This window comes from Myxocyprinus asiaticus, chromosome 29 (assembly GCF_019703515.2).
Source record: "Myxocyprinus asiaticus isolate MX2 ecotype Aquarium Trade chromosome 29, UBuf_Myxa_2, whole genome shotgun sequence".
Classification (NCBI taxonomy): domain Eukaryota; kingdom Metazoa; phylum Chordata; class Actinopteri; order Cypriniformes; family Catostomidae; genus Myxocyprinus; species Myxocyprinus asiaticus.
Window position 1 is genome coordinate 44,029,394 of NC_059372.1, and position 18,281 is coordinate 44,047,674.

At 36.4% G+C, this 18,281-nt stretch overlaps 1 protein-coding gene across 4 annotated transcripts in view; it reads right to left on the minus strand.

Annotated features, from left to right (window-relative positions):
• Positions 1–18,281, minus strand: part of LOC127419800 (protein Wnt-7a-like) — a 67,850-nt gene that overhangs the window by 25,593 nt on the left and 23,976 nt on the right. For 3 of the 4 annotated variants that reach the window (XM_051661545.1, XM_051661544.1, XM_051661543.1), the window contains exon 4: positions 3,816–7,684. The exons of the other annotated variant lie outside the window; for it this stretch is intronic. In XM_051661545.1, the coding sequence (XP_051517505.1) occupies positions 7,202–7,684 (483 nt within the window). In that variant the 3' untranslated portion in view covers positions 3,816–7,201. Of the gene's footprint in view, positions 1–3,815; positions 7,685–18,281 lie in introns of those variants that run through there. 4 annotated transcript variants of the gene reach the window in all.

The window sequence follows — 18,281 nt, forward strand, 5'->3', positions numbered from 1 at the left end:
GTCAGAACCCAATTTTGTTGTGTGTTTATTCCCCACATCGATGACCGCCCCATCGCCCAAAACACAGAGTCTGGGGCAAAACGAAATTCTTTCCCCCAATACGTCACACATAAAACTCTGAACCTTTTTACCAAACCAAAATTCTTGGCTCTTAACACACCACCAAAAAGGTTAAAGAGAATTTCTTTGCTCATTCGTAAGTTTAGGGATTTCTAATGGTTCCACAAAGTTTCTAATATCTTCATCAGTAGACGAAGATGTGGAACTATAGAGATCAAGATAGAATTCTTTAAAAGCATTATTTATATCAATGGCTGAGGTAAATATTTCACCACCAGCTGATTTCACTGAGGGAATGGTAGAAAAAGACTCTCTCTGTTTTATATATCTAGCTAGAAGTTTTCCTGCCTTGTCCCCCGACTCTAAGTATGACTGTCTTGCCCTGAATAGCCAGAACTCCACCTTCTGTGACAAAATAATGTTATATCTGTATTTCAATCAGGTCAATTCTCTGAGGACATCAGACGGTGCTTCAGCTCTGCCTCTGCACGTTTTTTTGTTGTTTTATTTTTGTTTTCTCCAATTTCTCCCCAATTTGGAATGCCCAATTCCCAATGCGCTCTAGGTCCTCGTGGTGGCGTAGTGACTTGCCTCAATCCGAGTGGCAGAGGATGAATCTCAGTTGCCTCAACGTCTGAGACCGTCAATCCGCACATCTTATCACGTGGCTTGTTGAGCGCGTTACCTTGGAGACATAGCATGTGTGGAGGCTTCACACTATTCTCCACGGCATCCACGCACAACTCACCACGTGCCCAAATTTGTGTTTCAAATTTAACACATAGAAGAGCTGCCTGTCTGTGTAAAAGGTATTGCAACAGAAACAAGGAGAAATCCTTTGCTGTGTGGACTTCACTTTGGCTGGATGGCCCAGTCATGTCTCAGATGAACACACAATACCTTTCTAAAGAAAGGTATTCCTTTCTTCCCTCCTGATAAATCAGGAGGGAAGAAGTCTCAACAGACTAAGGCTGCCTTCTTTGGGGTTCAAGAGTAATCATTCCTCCATATTACAGGGAAAGACTGTTGTCAGAGCTGCATGAGGGTCCCCCTGGGATCACTGAATGACGTTGTTGGCAAGAGGATACCTCTGGTGGCCTGGGCTGGATTAAGATGTACACATCTCAGATAACCTTTCATGGTCACTAAACACCTCCTCTGTGGCGAAGAAGGCACAACAGTGCCTCTACTTCTTAAAGAGACTTAAGAGAGCTGGCCTGAAAACCCCTGTCCTCGTCAGCTTCTATAGATGTGTTACTGAGAGTGTACTGACTAACTCCATCACTGTCTGGTATGGGAGCTGCTCCGTCTCAAACAGGAAAGCCCACCAATGGAAAGTGAGAACTACCCAACACATTACTGGGACCCACCTTCCTGCCATAAAAGACACTTATGTTGTGAGGTGCAGAAGGAAGAGCACCGCCATCAGGAAGGACTGTATATACTGTCCCTCATGTCTGGACATAGTGTCGCTCATGTCTATTTATTGTCTGTCTGTAACATGGTGCTGCTGTAATTCTGCTAAATGTTCAATGTTTTCACCAAGGTTTCCTGGAGAACTGTATTTTGTTTTTTTTCTCTGTACCGCAAAGGAATAAATGACAATAAACCTGACTCTGACTTTGAAGATATTCAGAAATACAGAAGTAAGTGCAGTCCATGCGAGTTAGTGTGCAATCAGCCCCCCCAGCACACCTCTGCATCCATGGTCCTGGGCGACGTCACCATGGGAGTGCATTCACATTGACTACGCAGAAATAGACAAGCAGCATTTCTTTTTGATTGTGGATGTCCATTCAAAGAAGGTAGACATTTTCCCAACTGAGTTGACTAATGCAGAAAAGGCTTTAAATCTCTTGAGACACTTCTGGGCTACGTACGGGTTCCCAAAGGAACTGGTATCTGATAATGGTCCAGCATTTACCTCCAAAGAGTTTGAGGAGTTTCTCAAGAAGAATGCAACACATTTTGTCGCCTTCTAATCTTGGTTGGTGCAAAACTTCAAAAAGGCGTGGGAAAGGCTCAAAACACAGTCAGTAGCACCATCTCTGTTTGGCTCGGTTCTTGCTAACCTACCAAAACACTCCACATACAGTGACGGAATGTACACCTGCCAAACTGTTTCTTAAAAGACAGCCTCAGACCCATCTCACACTTCGTAAACCAGACACCTATAGTGTGGTTTCTAAACACCAAATGAAGCAGAAAAGAGCTCATGACCTGACTTACAAGAAACTACGATAATTTGTGGTAGGCCAGAAAGTGATGGTTCGGGATAATAAGCATCCAAGAGGTGTTTGGGTTCCAGGAGTAATCCTGTTTCAACATGGACCACTCACCTATGACCTGAAAATAAGAGATAGTCTGGTGAAGGTTCATGTGGATCAGTTGTTGTCATCCTACTCACAGGACAGCACAGCTGTGTGACAACATGACAGATGACTTTACTTTTAACTTGTGTAACAATTCCAATGAATCTGATCCTTGAAATGTTAAGCAAGATACTGTTTGGGATGCATGGAGATATCCACTTGTCAGAGGAAAGCTTACCTATAAATCATTGCTTCTGGTCAGCAGCAGTATGCGCATTCACAAGAGGGTGGAGTTCACGTGGTCTGCTGTGTGACGTATTTGCATTGGCATGTTCGGATGTAATCATGTTTTTCTCTTGGTTGAGACATCCAGGATGAGCACAGAAATGCACCATTGTGAGTAATCAAACAGATACAAATACAGATCTAAACAAAAACCAACGGAGCTTCTGTACAGCATTCCTCCTACAGCACTGCTCCTGACGTTTATGCTGACTGTCTGTGATTTTTGGAGTTTCAAAGGTCTGATCACCATCCACCTGAATTTAAGGACCTACTGAGCTAAGATATATTTTTATTTTTATTCAAATGTGTTCTGCTGAAGAAAGACAGTCATATACATCTGGGATGGCACGAGGGTGAGTAAATGATGAGAGAATTTTCATTTTTGGTGAACTATCCCTTTAAATGGATGTCTGTGATTTATGCAACACAAATATCACAAATTGGACATTACTGTACTTGGGTAGAAATGCAACAGTGAATTTCATGCTCAGCATATGAGAGTGCTCAGGCATCAAACATTCTGCACAATGAGTAAACAAAGCTTCCATAAAACTACATAACAAGTAGGCCAACACAAATCTTTGAGACCCAATGATAGTGCATTGATTGTCATCCTGAAGGCTTTAGTTTTATCTAGTTGGCTTTTCGTTTTTAATCTGTCAGCTGTTCAACGCGATGTAAAATTACAGATGTAAAATGGCATGCTAACACTATAGGACAAAATTTACAATGATTTTGAAAGCAATACCATGTATTCTTCCTTACAGTTATTCAAGTGTATAGGTTTTTTCCTTTTGAAACTGTAAAGACACATCAGCACTAAAGGCAAATCTGGCTTTCTCTGGGTGACTGGCTGACATTTTGTAACAGTCAATGGAGTTGTTTAGCAACTTGCAGCAAAGCTTTGAATGAAAGAAATGTCAGAGTGATGAATTACCTGACAGCTGCAGCTCCGCCCACTAAACCAAGTAATCACCACCACACTCACTGAAGTCATCAATTGCATCAGAAACACAGAATTACTGTCCAGAACTGAGCGCTTGTGCATATTACTACTGTGTGATGATTATTTAGCCTGATAAGCTATATGTGTGTATATGCTCAGGCATATGAAGAATGTTTAAAACACAGAAAAAATAACATGATCACAGGTTTTCACCATCTAAGTTTGATTTTAATAACTAACATCCACATTTCAACTTTGTCACCCACAAATTACAATTATTGCTTAATGCAACTGGAATGTATTTTTTCAGTTTTCAGACATGACATCATAAATAAAACATTCATATAAAAATACTCTTTCAAAAATATACTCTCTTACCAATATTTTCAGTGTAAATTCTACGTGTCTGGTTTATCACTATTCCAGTTACAAAAAGTTTGTGGTCAGTAGTTTCTCAGTATTACAGCAAATGTGATTATTCCAGACTAGCAGCAAACAGGAAATCGGGACTTGTTGTCTCATAACAATGCATTATGTAAATTAATAAAAGCTATTATTTCAGTAGATACAAAGTTCAGTGTAAATTATTTTTCTGCAGAGCTGCTTTTTACCCACATCCACTTAAGTTTTCATGAATTACAGTTATCAATAGGCTTTAATAAATAAATAAAATCAGTTGTTTGGAGAAATTTAACAACACAGTGCAATAGTGATAGGTTGCTTTTTCAGATGTCTTGGTTTCCAAAGTATTTTTCCCATTCATTTACTCCATGGGGATTTAAAAATATTATTCAATAAGGAGTTCTAAGCCATCATGAACCAAACAAACCAGCTCTGAAGCCAATCATAACATTACAAACTCTGATGTGAAGCAAAGAAGTATTTAACAATCTGACAAAAAGGAAACGTATACAACTCTGTGTACTTTTATTAATTTTTTTGAGGAATGTACTACTACCATTAAGCATTGTAAATTACACAATCAAATCAGAAACAATGGTACCAAATTAAACTATCGACTCATTGAAAATAAGTATAAACAACGATATATATATATATATAAGTTTATTGCAAAATACTTAAATATATGCAAATATATATAAGTAGTTTTATGAGAGTTTTAAGAGAGTGTAATTATGTTATTCACAATGCTTAATGGGAGTTTATGGCAAAAAAAATTTGAACATCCTTAAAACAAGGAGAAATTACTTAAGAAGCAGAATGACAAGATATTATGTCTTGTTTTCAAAGAAATCTAACTAAATTTAATGGGGTTTATACTTAAAAAAAAAAAAAAAAAAGGCAAAACTATTTATTTTCCCTTTTAATCGTTTTTTTTCTTACCCCATTGGCAAATATTATTATTATTATTATTGATTTTTTTGTGTGTCCTTTTTTGTTGAATAAACATTGTAACATTTTGTTTGATTTTTCTGAAAACACAACAAAATATATTGTCATGTTGCTTCTCAAGTAAATGTATCCTTTTTAAAGGAATATTTCAGGTTCAATACAAGTTAAGCTCATTCGACAGCATTTGTGGCATATTGTTGATTACATAAAACATTTTGACTCACCCCTCCTTTTCTTTAAAAAAAATCAAAAATCGAGGTTACAGTGAAACACTTACAATGAAAGTGAATGGGGACAATGTTTTGAGTGTTTAAAGGCAGAAATGTGAAGCTTATAATATTATAAAAGCACTTATATGAATTCTTGTGTTAAAACTTGTGTATTATTTGAGCTGTAAAGTTGTTTAAACTGTAATTTTTACAGCCGTTTTAGGGTTTTAGACTTTACAACGTTACGTTGTCATGGCACAGAAGTTGTAAAGTTTTATATACGTTTGCACAGAAAAGTTTAGTGGGTGATTTTATCATACTAAAATCATGTTAACACGCATGTTGTTTACGTCTTGTGGCTATACTTTTGAAACGGACAGTATATTTTAACGTTTACGGTTTGGCCCCATTCACTTCCATTGTAAGTTCCTCAAAGAGTGACAAGTCAAAATACATTTTTTGTGGTTATCAGCATTACGTCACAAATGCTGTTGATTGAGCTAAAATTGTTTTGAACCCAGAATATTCTTTTAAGAATGATTGGATGTCTGGAAACAAGACAAAAATACTAAGACTGTTTTTTTTTTTTTTTTTTTTTTTTTTTTGCAGCAGCAGCAGCAGCAGCAATTAATGTTGTCATGGTAACAGCAAGTTCTCTGATTGGGCAATCTATCTTTAGGATTATGTGTAGTGTAGTTCTTCAGGAAATCATCAACTATTCTTTTTTTTAAAAGAAGCTGACTTGTGGCTTCTACAGAAGCATATACTGTATATCATCACTTAACAACCTCAGAGCCCATAGTAGATCTGTCTTGAAAGGTTTACATTATTGCTAAAAAAGCATTATAGATAAAATGAATGGGATTTTTACTTATGGATACCTACTGATGTGCTCTATTGGAGTATTTGTTAAATATCTCTGAATATTGTGTCTCACACTGACAGTTTAGTCCAAAACAGAGCCCGGTTCGCATGAAAAGTTGGTCATTTGAAAGCTGTTTTGCGGACCATGGGGTGGACCGCAGTACAGAACCCGAGACTACCTGTAGGAGGTGGTCTGAGTTTGGTTGCACTGGGACTGTAGCGTGGTTCGCATGAGTGAGAAAGCAACCTGTATTCAGGTCCGCACTTGTTCAGGATGTAAAATGACTTGTGCATGCGCATGATGACATCATCAGTTGCACAAAAACAAACACACACACGTGCATCATGAGTGGCAGGGAAACACTGAGGGACACAGAAAAGGTGAGGTGCCTTTTATATATGTGAGTGAGTGAGCGTGCATCCAGCTGTGTCCTCAAAAGATTGTTTGTGAGCATTAGATATAGTCTCCTTCCCCTGGACATGTGCAACTGCTGAATTACAGCATGCAAAGCACAGAGGCGCAAGTGTTGTTCACTCTGGTGTGCATAATGACACAAAATGAATAACAAACACACAAATATAGTGACCCGAGTTGTGCTTTCCATCATGTGCACGTTTGGGATGACACAAGTTGATGACGTAAAAGCTCCGGGGTTCAACAGTACCATACATGAGTCTGAAACCAGACCAACACTGCAGGGGACGAAGGGAACAATCGTGCTCAGATTCGGACCGCAGCAAACTTGCCCAGTGTAAAAACCACCTAAGTTTTATTGCATTTTTGCCAAGACATCCTTGTCGCAGTAGCTCCATTGTTAAAGTCAAGGTGCAGGTTATCAGTCTTACATCATGTACAGCAAGAGAGCCTTATTTTATTCCAGATATCCTCAGGATTCTCCAGACTGGAATAATGCTCTGGATCTAGAGTAGACAGATGGAAACTGATATATGTGGCCTCACAAATTATTTACATGCTTCAGTTGCACATTTTTTCTCATTATGAATTCTTTCTCCAGAGTAAAGCTTTGACAATCTTGATGATATTCCACTGAAGTAAAGGAAGCATGTCTTAGTAAGGTCTTGTGCAAAACAACACAACAACATACCACATTATTGAGTCATCCTTTAGGTAAAATAACTATGCTTAAGGTAAAGCAGTCCATAAAAATTGCTCATTTACACGTGTACACCTCTGTCCTCTCGCTACAAGTGTTGCACTTTACATAACAGCACCAAAGAAACTTGCAGTTGCACTGCCACACGCGTGAATACTGATGCGTGTTGTATCCTCGGCCGCAGCACATGAGATCACAGCTGTCTGGATGATGCATCAGCGTTTTATTGCAAATCCGACCCTGAGTCCCAACACTGCCCGTCACGGGATCTGCTTCACAGTAATTGGGTGATTTTTCAATGTACACAAGATCCGTGTCCATGGGCTTGCGGTAGGAGTAGGGTTTTTTTATTTTGAGGAAGGTGGGCCGTTTGTGGCGGGTGGCTTTCACTGGCTCCACGTGGACAGCGTTGGTGTATTTGTCTTTGAGGATGAAGCCGAGCTCACGGAACTTGGGGAGAGTCGTCCAGCAGGTTCTGGTGGTGCATGATCCAGATACACCATGACATTTACACTCCAGACGCATGTTCCTTTCTAAGACCTGGACAACATGAAGAGTATGAATAATCAGTAGTTGAATTAATCAAATGTCTCATCATTGTGAATAGGAATAAATCAACATATTGAAGACACTATTTGTACATGTTTAAACATGACTTAAATGCAACAATAAACAGAATATATATATATATATATATATATATATATATATATATATATATATATATATATATATATATATATATATATATATATATAAATGGTTATACACAATTACTTAAAATTGATATGTCCAATTAACATGTGTAAAGCCCAAAGTAGGGGTGTGCAGCGAAGCCATTATCTGTTTTTGTATCTGTATTTGTTCATATGACAAATTATCTGTATCTGTCTCTGTATTCGGATAGAACCATGTGTGGGCGGGGCTTAAACTGGAAGTGCGTCAAAACTAAATGAAATGCCCATTTTTAAATGTTACTCTTACATTTATAGTTTCTATTAATAAAATATGCCTTGTATATGCCTTTTCATATTAATAGCCTAATAATAATAATAATAATAATAGTAATATTGTAGGCTACATTAACTGTAGAAATATTGTTAACTGTGGTTTCTTCTGGTATTTCTGATATTAATATCTGCATGAAACAGAATTTTCGTTTGTCTGTGCATGTATAACAACATTATTCTAGAGGTAAGAGGTGTCAAGCAAAATGTGAAATGTCAAGCACACATTTTGCAGTGAATAATAAATACAAATTCAAACATTAAAAGAAATGAAAATAAAATCAATATAGCCTACAAACCGGTGAAAGTCGCGTAAATTTATCAGGAATTTTACAATAAGACACCATTATTTAGTTAAATAATAATAATAATAATTGTCACAGTCTGGGCTGGACATGTGCTGGTGTGTGTGTCTGTGTTTCCCTCTCTCTCCCTCTTGTGTTTTGCAGGTGCCACGTGGAGAACGTCAGCTCTGTGGCCAGGACGACTGATTGTTTCTCCACCCAGCTCATCACCAGCGGCACCTGCCTCCAATTACCAGCTCCAATATATTATCTCCTTTGTTGTTCTGTCTTTGTTGGATTGTTTTGCTGTGTTGCTACTTTGTTAGCTTGCTAGTCTGTTCTCTGTTTCCTGTCCCAAGTGTTTTCTGTCGGTCCAGTTTCTGTTTTGTTTTCAGTTGTAATTTAATCTTCCTTGTGAGAGTTTTTGTTTTGTATTTAATTTGTTTATTTAATAAAAGCCCATCTCTGCCTTTCTGCATTTGGGTCCTCTTACTAACCCGTGACATAACAATCCAACCAATTCTGGACCCAGCAGAGGCACAATGGGCGTCTTCCTTTTTCCATCTCCCCTCACTGACTTTTAAATTTGTCAGCCCATGATTTAGCTAGTCCACCTTTGCGATGTCCATCAGATGGGAACTGATGAGAGGGACTTCACATTTGGTTTTGATTGCAGTGGACCAGCTGGACTATGATGAGATGGATCTTAAATAGGTTTATAACATCTGCCTCGACCGACCTCTCAGTCAGGGGGAGATGACGAAGCTGGGACATTTGGGCTTTAGGGACTTTGTTGACCACCTTTACAAGTGTAGGGAGTCTGCACTCCCATCCCAAGAGGGATTTCCCCAGGCAGACCATACCATCGTCCCACCCTCAACAAGCCCAATCCCCAGTCCTCCTATGACTCATTAACAGAGGAGGAGGAAGAACGGGTCAGCTGCAGCCCCACTGCTCAAGGCCGTTGCTGACCGACAGGAGGCGGAGAAGGCTGTGCTGACCATGGGCCATTCCTGCTGCAGTGATTCTGACCGTCCAGAGGAAGAGGAGAAGAAAGCAGAGTAAGTTGTCCGTTCCCCAGCGTTTCCAGCCACGGAGGCCGTTTCCCAGTCACTGCCAGCGCTCCTGACCACGGCGGTCGCCACACAGCCTGTCCAGTTCCCCGTGGTCTTCGAGCCTGTCCTGTTCCCTGTGGCAGTCGACGAGCCTGTCCTGTTCCCTGAAGGCTGTCGACAAGCCTGTCCTGTTCCCTGAAGGCTGTCGACAAGCCTGTCCTGTTCCCTGTGTTCGTCGATGAGCCTTTCCAGTTCCCAGTGGTCATCGAGCCTGTCCAGTTCCCTAAGGTTGTCGACGAGCCCGTCCAGTTCCCAGTGGCTGTCGACAAGTCTGTCCAGTCCCCTGTGACCGTCGACGATCCTGTCCAGCTCCCGGTGACCTTCGAGCCTGTTCAGTTCCCTGTGACTGTTGACTATCCTGTCCAGTCCCTTGCAGCCATTGACCAGCCCTTTGCTCAGTCCAGTAGCCAGCACCTGTCAGGCACAAACCACCAGTCTGCTGCTCACTCCAGTAGCCAGCACCTGTCAGACACTAACTACCAGTCTGTTGCTCAGCCCAGTAGTCAGCACCTGTGACATACTAACTACCAGTCTGTTGCTCAGCCCAGTAGCCAGCACCCATCAGACACCAGTTAACAATCTGTTGCTCAGTCTGTTCAGTACCCAGCAGCTGCCCACGTCCAGACTGACCACTTCCCAGTGGCCACCCACGTCCTGTCTGACCACTGCCCAGTGCCTGCTTATGTCCGGTCTGACCCCAGTCCAGCAGCTGCCCACGTCTAGTCTGACCCCAGTTCAGTGGCCGTTCACTGTCAACCAGACCCCTGTCCAGTGGCCATCCACAGTCAGGCAGTTCCTTCACCTGCGGCCAGTCCTGCGACCATGTCTGACCTATCCCTTTGATCTGCGGCCATGTATGACCTCATCCTCTGTCCTGTAGCCATATCTGACCTCACCACCTGTCCTGCAGCCATCTCTGACTTTACCCTCTACCCAGACCTTTCCCTCTGCCCAGCGGCCATCACTGATATCTCCCGCTACCCAGTTACCACCCAGGCTCATCCTGCCTTTATCACCCTCATTACTACCCTCATCCTCTCCCAAGTTCCCACTTGCCCTGCCACTTTTCCTAAGCCCCATTCTAGTTCCATCCTGCACCAAACACCTTTCTGGTCCCTTCCTCATCCCTGGGTCTGCTCCCTTGTTGGTTCCCATTCCCTCACCTAGTCTGCCCTGTTTCCCTGGCCATCTGCCAAAACTATCCTGGTTCCCTAAATCTCCATCCAGTCTGTCCTGTTTCCCAGGCTGTCCTCCTGACCTATCCTGGCTCCTCAATTGTCCATTCTATTTCCAGGTTTAATTTATATTTTGAATAGACTCAGATTTTTTAAACACACAATGTGGATTTATGTTTTATCTTTTAATTTTTTAATGTAATTTTGAATGTGACCATGGTTTAAAGAGGGTGTACCTGTATACAAAATCTCAAGGATTAATAGTGGTGTTTTGCTTATTACATCACGTGTTGTTCTGAAAGCAAAAAAAACCAAATGAATCACGGAATGTAGGCTGTCATCCGCGCAGCCTGGCCGAAGCAAAGCGGGCGCCTTTACTTGTGTGATTAACCGAATGTTTAGCGCTGCCAACTGGTGATGCGTGAATGGCTTGACCGAGCTGCACGAGTCTGTTGGGTATACTGCAGTCTCATGAAAACATGCTGCGTGGTCATGAGGAAGGATTACATCAAGATGTAGATTAGAATGCAGGTGCAGAATTTAAAAATAACAGTCTAATTCTCTTTCGCCATTGCTGGCATGCCAGTGATTACCCCTCCACGTGCCAATGCATAGACATTACAAGAAGTGGAAAGTGTATATAGTGTCGTATCTTAATGTTACACTTGATAAGCTCCAGACGTGCACAATTAACAGAGGCCCGCAAACATTAAGACTGCACCCATCCAATTTGAAATCACAACAGGCGCATTTACATTCATAAGGTTTACACTTTAGAAATATTGGCTGCACAGATTCATAAATTCTTTGTAATTTTGTATATGTTTATTTAAAATGTTGCTTTATCCTTGTGCCTTTTGGATAATCAGTCATACGAATCTTTTTTTATATTATTCGGATGAATCTGTTATTCATTTTGAAGTAATTATTTGTGCCTTATCGAATAAGATATTAGGCTTCGGGCACATCCCTAGCCCAAAGTATACTTTAGTTTTGCACAAAAGCTAGGCGAATGTGTACAAGGCAAGTGATGTAAATTTGTCATCAGTAGAGTGCTCAAGCTCCCGATTTTTCTAATTGTGCATGCTCTGAACACAGGCTGTGCATGCACCTGGAATTATTTGCACTAATTAGTGGGTCCACAAGGTTGTAACACTAACCGTTGGGCTGTTGTGAACAATAGGAGACGAAGGTGCAAATAACAACAATGGATGTGCACATCAAGAGCGCATTTGTGAGAAGGTCAGGAGTTGGGTCTAAACTACCGAAGATAAATAGTCCAGTATCTCATAGCAGTTGTAGCGCGCATGCACTAACCGCCTGTGTATGAACGCTGTCAAATGGAGTATACTTTGAAAAGGTGAGTGTTCGAATGTAAGCATAATCTAAGCAGCCGTGTCTAAACCAAAGTATACTTTAGGCTAAGCCCAAATACAATGTGATATGATACATAGATTTAATCTTTGGAATGACTTGACATACTGAGCGGCTGGAAGGAAGTCGGCAACTCCTGGGTCCTGATGTCTGCCGTATTTAATCTCTGTAAGGCTATCAGTGCAACGTTATATTATAAAGGGTGTGATTTACTTGTGCTTTTATTTTTCTCAACAATATTCAGGAGTGACTTATCTTCAGGTATGACTTGTTTTGTGGAAGATCACCAGGAAAGCAATAGAATCTCTCCTCAACAAGCGGCATGATATGAGGTATGATTAATGTCTGTAGCACAAATGGTGCAATGTGTTCAGTTGGAGCAAACCCCTAACCCTACATCTGAGCAATAGTGACAGTGTTGCTTGACTTAGCAAACCCCACTAATGACTATCTGCTCATTCCATGACTTCACATTCAACAACCAAAGGCACAGTATTCAAAAAAGGTATTGTCCTTAATCAATGTTGTTTTCCCCAACAACATACCACCAATTAAAATGGCCTCACAAATCTCTCAATGTTCCAGTGACAAATACCAAGCACTTTTACTATCTGTTCATCAGAGATGGGCACCATCGGCCAAAGTCATTACATTAGCTGGCATAAATTAAGAACAGGAGGGGGTGTTTCAAACAGAGCACTCTTTTAGTGCTGCCAAGACAAAACCTGTGGGTAGAATGAACCTGTAATGCAAGTCGGTTCACTAAGAGGCAATTTAGCTCCTCAGATAAGACGGCAAGATGGCATAAACATGGTCCACAGAAAAGGTTGCTTCAACTAGCTGCACAATGTCAGTGTGGAGGACCTGGGTGAGAGAGGAGTGTTAGTGCTGTGAATTAGCTCTCTGTAACTAAACATGGAACAATCCAGGCCTGAGATGGAGGCTTCTGTACCTCTCATTATGTTTGACTGGGAGAGTGAGAGTAATTATTCTAGTTCCTTTCTGGTTGGCAAAGGTCTACCTTAACAACTGAATGGACACATGTTGTGATAAAAGGAATATGTAGTTTGCCCAAAAATTACATTTCTGTCATTATTTATGTTGTTTTGGGGAGCTTCCAAGTAATTGGAATATTACACACGAGCAATGTGTAATAATTTTATGGTGCTTATATACACCATTCAGCCACATTAAAACCACCAGCCTAATATATAGGTCCCCCTCGTGCCGCCAAAACAGTGCCAACCCGCATCTCAGAATAACATTCTGAGATGCTATTCTTCTCACCACAATTGTACAGAGCGGTTGTCTGAGTTACTGTGGATTTTGTCAGTTCGAATCATTCTGGCCATTCTCTGTTGACCACGTGTGGCAGCAGTGCAGTGCATAAAATCATGCATATATGGGGCAGGAGCTTCAGTTAATGTTCACATCAACCATTAGAATGGGGAAAATGTGATCTCAGTGATTTGGACCGTGGCATGATTGTTGGTGCCAGATGGGCTGGTTTGAGTATTTCTGTAACTGCTGATCTCCTGGGAGTTCCATGCACAACAGTCTCTAGAATTTATTCCAGATGGTGCTAAAAACAAAATACATCCAGTGAGCTGCAGTTCTGTGGATGGAAATGCCTTGTTGATGAGAGAGGTCAACAGAGAAAGGCCAGAATGGTTCGAACTGACAAACTCTACGGTAACTCAGATAACCACTCTGTAGAGAGAAGAATAGCATCTCAGAATGTTATTCTGAGATGCGGGTTGATGCTGTTTAGCAGAAGGAGGGGGACCTACACAATATTAGGCGGGTGGTTTTAATGTTGTGGCTTTTGTCCTTTTTGGAGATTTTGTTTTGGGTAAACTATTCCTTTATGTTAATTTGATCATGACAGCTGATTATGAAAAAAAAAGTTTGTGGAAGCCCGTTTCCACCACGTTACATAAATAATTAAAAAAAAATGACGACATCAGACAAATCATTATTTTGAGTTAATATCTCAATGAGCCATCTCATTATTTTGAGTTAGTATCTCATTATTTTGAGTTAGTATCTCATTATTTTGAGATATTATCAAATTTTTTTGAGTTAGTATCTCATTATTTTGAGTTAGTATCTCATTGAGTTATTGAGATATCAAATTATTTTGAGTTAGTATATCATTATTTTGAGATATCATATTATTTTGTTAGTATCTCATTATTTTGAGTTAGTATCTCATTATTTTGAGTTAGTATCTCATTATTTTGAGATATTATCAAATTTTTTTGAGTTAGTATCTCATTATTTTGAGTTAGTATCTCATTGAGTTATTGAGATTTCAAATTATTTTGAGTTAGTATATCATTATTTTGAGATATCAAATTATTTTGTTAGTATCTCATTATTTTCAGTTAGTATCTCGAGTTATCTAATTATTTTGAGTATCTCGAGTTATTGAGATATCAAATTATTTTTAGTATATCATTATTTTGAGATATCAAATTATTTTGAGTATCTCATTATTTTGAGTTAGTATCTCATTGAGTTATCTCATTATTTTGAGTTAGTAACTCATTATTTTGAGTTATTATCTCATTGAGTTACTGAGATATCAAATTATTTTGAGTTAGTATCTCATTATTTTGAGATATTATCAAATTATTTTGATTTAGTATCTCATTATTTTGAGTTAAAATCTCATTATTTTGAGATAAAAATATCAAATTATTTTTAGTTAGTATCTCATTATTTTGAGATAAAAATATCAAATTATTTTTAGTTAGTATCTCATTATTTTGAGATATCAAAATATCAAATTATTTTGAGTTAGTATCTCATTGAGTTTTTATCTCATTATTTTGAGTTAGTATCTCATTATTTTGAGATATCAAATTATTTTGAGTTAGTATCTTATTGAGTTTTTATCTCATTATTTTGAGTTAGTATATCATTATTTTGAGATATCAAATTATTTTGAGTTAGTATCTCATTATTTTGAGTTAGTATCTCATTATTTTGAGATATTATCAAATTATTTTGATTTAGTATCTCATTATTTTGAGTTAGTATCTCATTATTTTGAGATAAAACTATCAAATTATTTTTAGTTAGTATCTCATTATTTTGAGTTAGTATCTCATTATTTTGAGATAGTATCTCATTATTTTGAGTTAGTATCTCATTATTTTGAGTTAGTATCTCATTGAGTTATTATCTCATTATTTTGAGTTAGTATCAAATTATTATGAGATAGTAACTCAAAATAATTTGATCTCAAAATAATGAGATAAAAACACAAAATAATTTGATAATATCTCAAAATAATGAGATACTAACTCAAAATAATGAGATAATAACTCAATGAGATACTAACTCAAAATAATGAGATACTATCTCATTGAGTTATTATCTCATTATTTTGAGTTAGTATCAAATTATTTTGAGATGTCACATTATTTTGAGATATCTCATTATTTTGAGTTAGTATCTCATTATTTTGAGTTAGTATCTCATTGAGTTATTATCTCATTATTTTGAGTTAGTATCAAATTATTTTGAGATGTCACATTATTTTGAGATATCACATTATTTTGAGATAGTATCACATTATTTTGACTATCTCATTATTTTGAGTTAGTATCTCATTGAGTTATTATCTCATTATTTTGAGTTAGTATCAAATTATTATGAGATAGTAACTCAAAATAATTTGATCTCAAAATAATGAGATAAAAACACAAAATAATTTGATAATATCTCAAAATAATGAGATACTAACTCAAAATAATGAGATAATAACTCAATGAGATACTAACTCAAAATAATGAGATACTATCTCATTGAGTTATTATCTCATTATTTTGAGTTAGTATCAAATTATTTTGAGATGTCACATTATTTTGAGATATCTCATTATTTTGAGTTAGTATCTCATTATTTTGAGTTAGTATCTCATTGAGTTATTATCTCATTATTTTGAGTTAGTATCACATTATTTTGAGATATCAAATTATTTTGAGGGAGTATCTCATTATTTTGAGATAGTATCTCATTGAGTTTTTATCTCATTATTTTGAGTTAGTATCTCATTATTTTGAGATATAAAATTATTTTGAGATAGTATCTCATTATTTTGAGTTTGTATCTCATTATTTTGAAATATTATCAAATTATTTTGAGTTAGTATCTCATTATTTTGAGTTAGTATCTCATTATTTTGAAATCAAATTATTTTGAGATAGTATCAAATTATTTTGAGATATTATCAAATTATTTTGAGTTAGTATCTCATTATTTCAAGATATAAAATTATTTTGAGATAGTATCTCATTATTTCAAGATATAAAATTATTTTGAGATAGTATCTCATTATTTTGAGTTAGTATCTCATTGAGCTATTGAGATATCAAATTATTTTGAGTTAGTATATCATTATTTTGAGTTAGTATCTCATTATTTTGAGTTAGTATCTCATTGAGTTATTGAGATTTCAAATTATTTTGAGTTAGTATATCATTATTTTGAGTATCTCATTGAGTTATTATCTCATTATTTTGAGTTAGTATCTCATTATTTTGAGATATTATCAAATTATTTTGAGTTAGTATCTCATTATTTTGAGATCAAATTATTTTGAATTACTATCTCATTATTTTGAGTTAGTATCTCATTGAGTTATTATCTCATTATTTTGAGTTAGTATCTCATTGAGTTATTGAGATTTCAAATTATTTTGAGTTAGTATATCATTATTTTGAGTTAGTATCTCATTGAGTTATTGAGATTTCAAATTATTTTAAGTTAGTATATCATTATTTCGAGATATAAAATTATTTTGAGATAGTATCTCATTATTTTGAGATCAAATTATTTTGAGATCGTATCTCATTATTTTGAGATATTATCAAATTATTTTGAGTTAGTATCTCATTATTTTGAGATCAAATTATTTTGAATTACTATCTCATTATTTTGAGTTAGTATCTCATTGAGTTATTATCTCATTATTTTGAGTTAGTATCTCATTGAGTTATTATCTCATTATTTTGAGTTAGTATCTCATTGAGTTATTGAGATTTCAAATTATTTTGAGTTAGTATATCATTATTTTGAGTTAGTATCTCATTGAGTTATTGAGATTTCAAATTATTTTAAGTTAGTATATCATTATTTTGAGTTAGTATCTCATTGAGTTATTGAGATTTAAAATTATTTTAAGTTAGTATATCATTATTTTGAGATATCAAATTATTTTGAGTTAGTATATCATTATTTTGAGTTAGTATCTCATTGAGTTATTATCTCATTATTTTGAGTTAGTATCTCATTGAGTTATTATCTCATTATTTTGAGTTAGTATCTCATTGAGTTATTGAGATTTCAAATTATTTTGAGTTATTATCTCATTATTTTGAGTTAGTATCTCATTGAGTTATTATCTCATTATTTTGAGTTAGTATCAAATTATTATGAGATAGTAACTCAAAATAATTTGATCTCAAAATAATGAGATAAAAACACAAAATAATTTGATAATATCTCAAAATAATGAGATACTAACTCAAAATAATGAGATAATAACTCAATGAGATACTAACTCAAAATAATGAGATACTATCTCATTGAGTTATTATCTCATTATTTTGAGTTAGTATCAAATTATTTTGAGATGTCACATTATTTTGAGATATCTCATTATTTTGAGTTAGTATCTCATTATTTTGAGTTAGTATCTCATTGAGTTATTATCTCATTATTTTGAGTTAGTATCAAATTATTTTGAGATGTCACATTATTTTGAGATATCACATTATTTTGAGATAGTATCACATTATTTTGACTATCTCATTATTTTGAGTTAGTATCTCATTGAGTTATTATCTCATTATTTTGAGTTAGTATCAAATTATTATGAGATAGTAACTCAAAATAATTTGATCTCAAAATAATGAGATAAAAACACAAAATAATTTGATAATATCTCAAAATAATGAGATACTAACTCAAAATAATGAGATAATAACTCAATGAGATACTAACTCAAAATAATGAGATACTATCTCATTGAGTTATTATCTCATTATTTTGAGTTAGTATCAAATTATTTTGAGATGTCACATTATTTTGAGATATCTCATTATTTTGAGTTAGTATCTCATTATTTTGAGTTAGTATCTCATTGAGTTATTATCTCATTATTTTGAGTT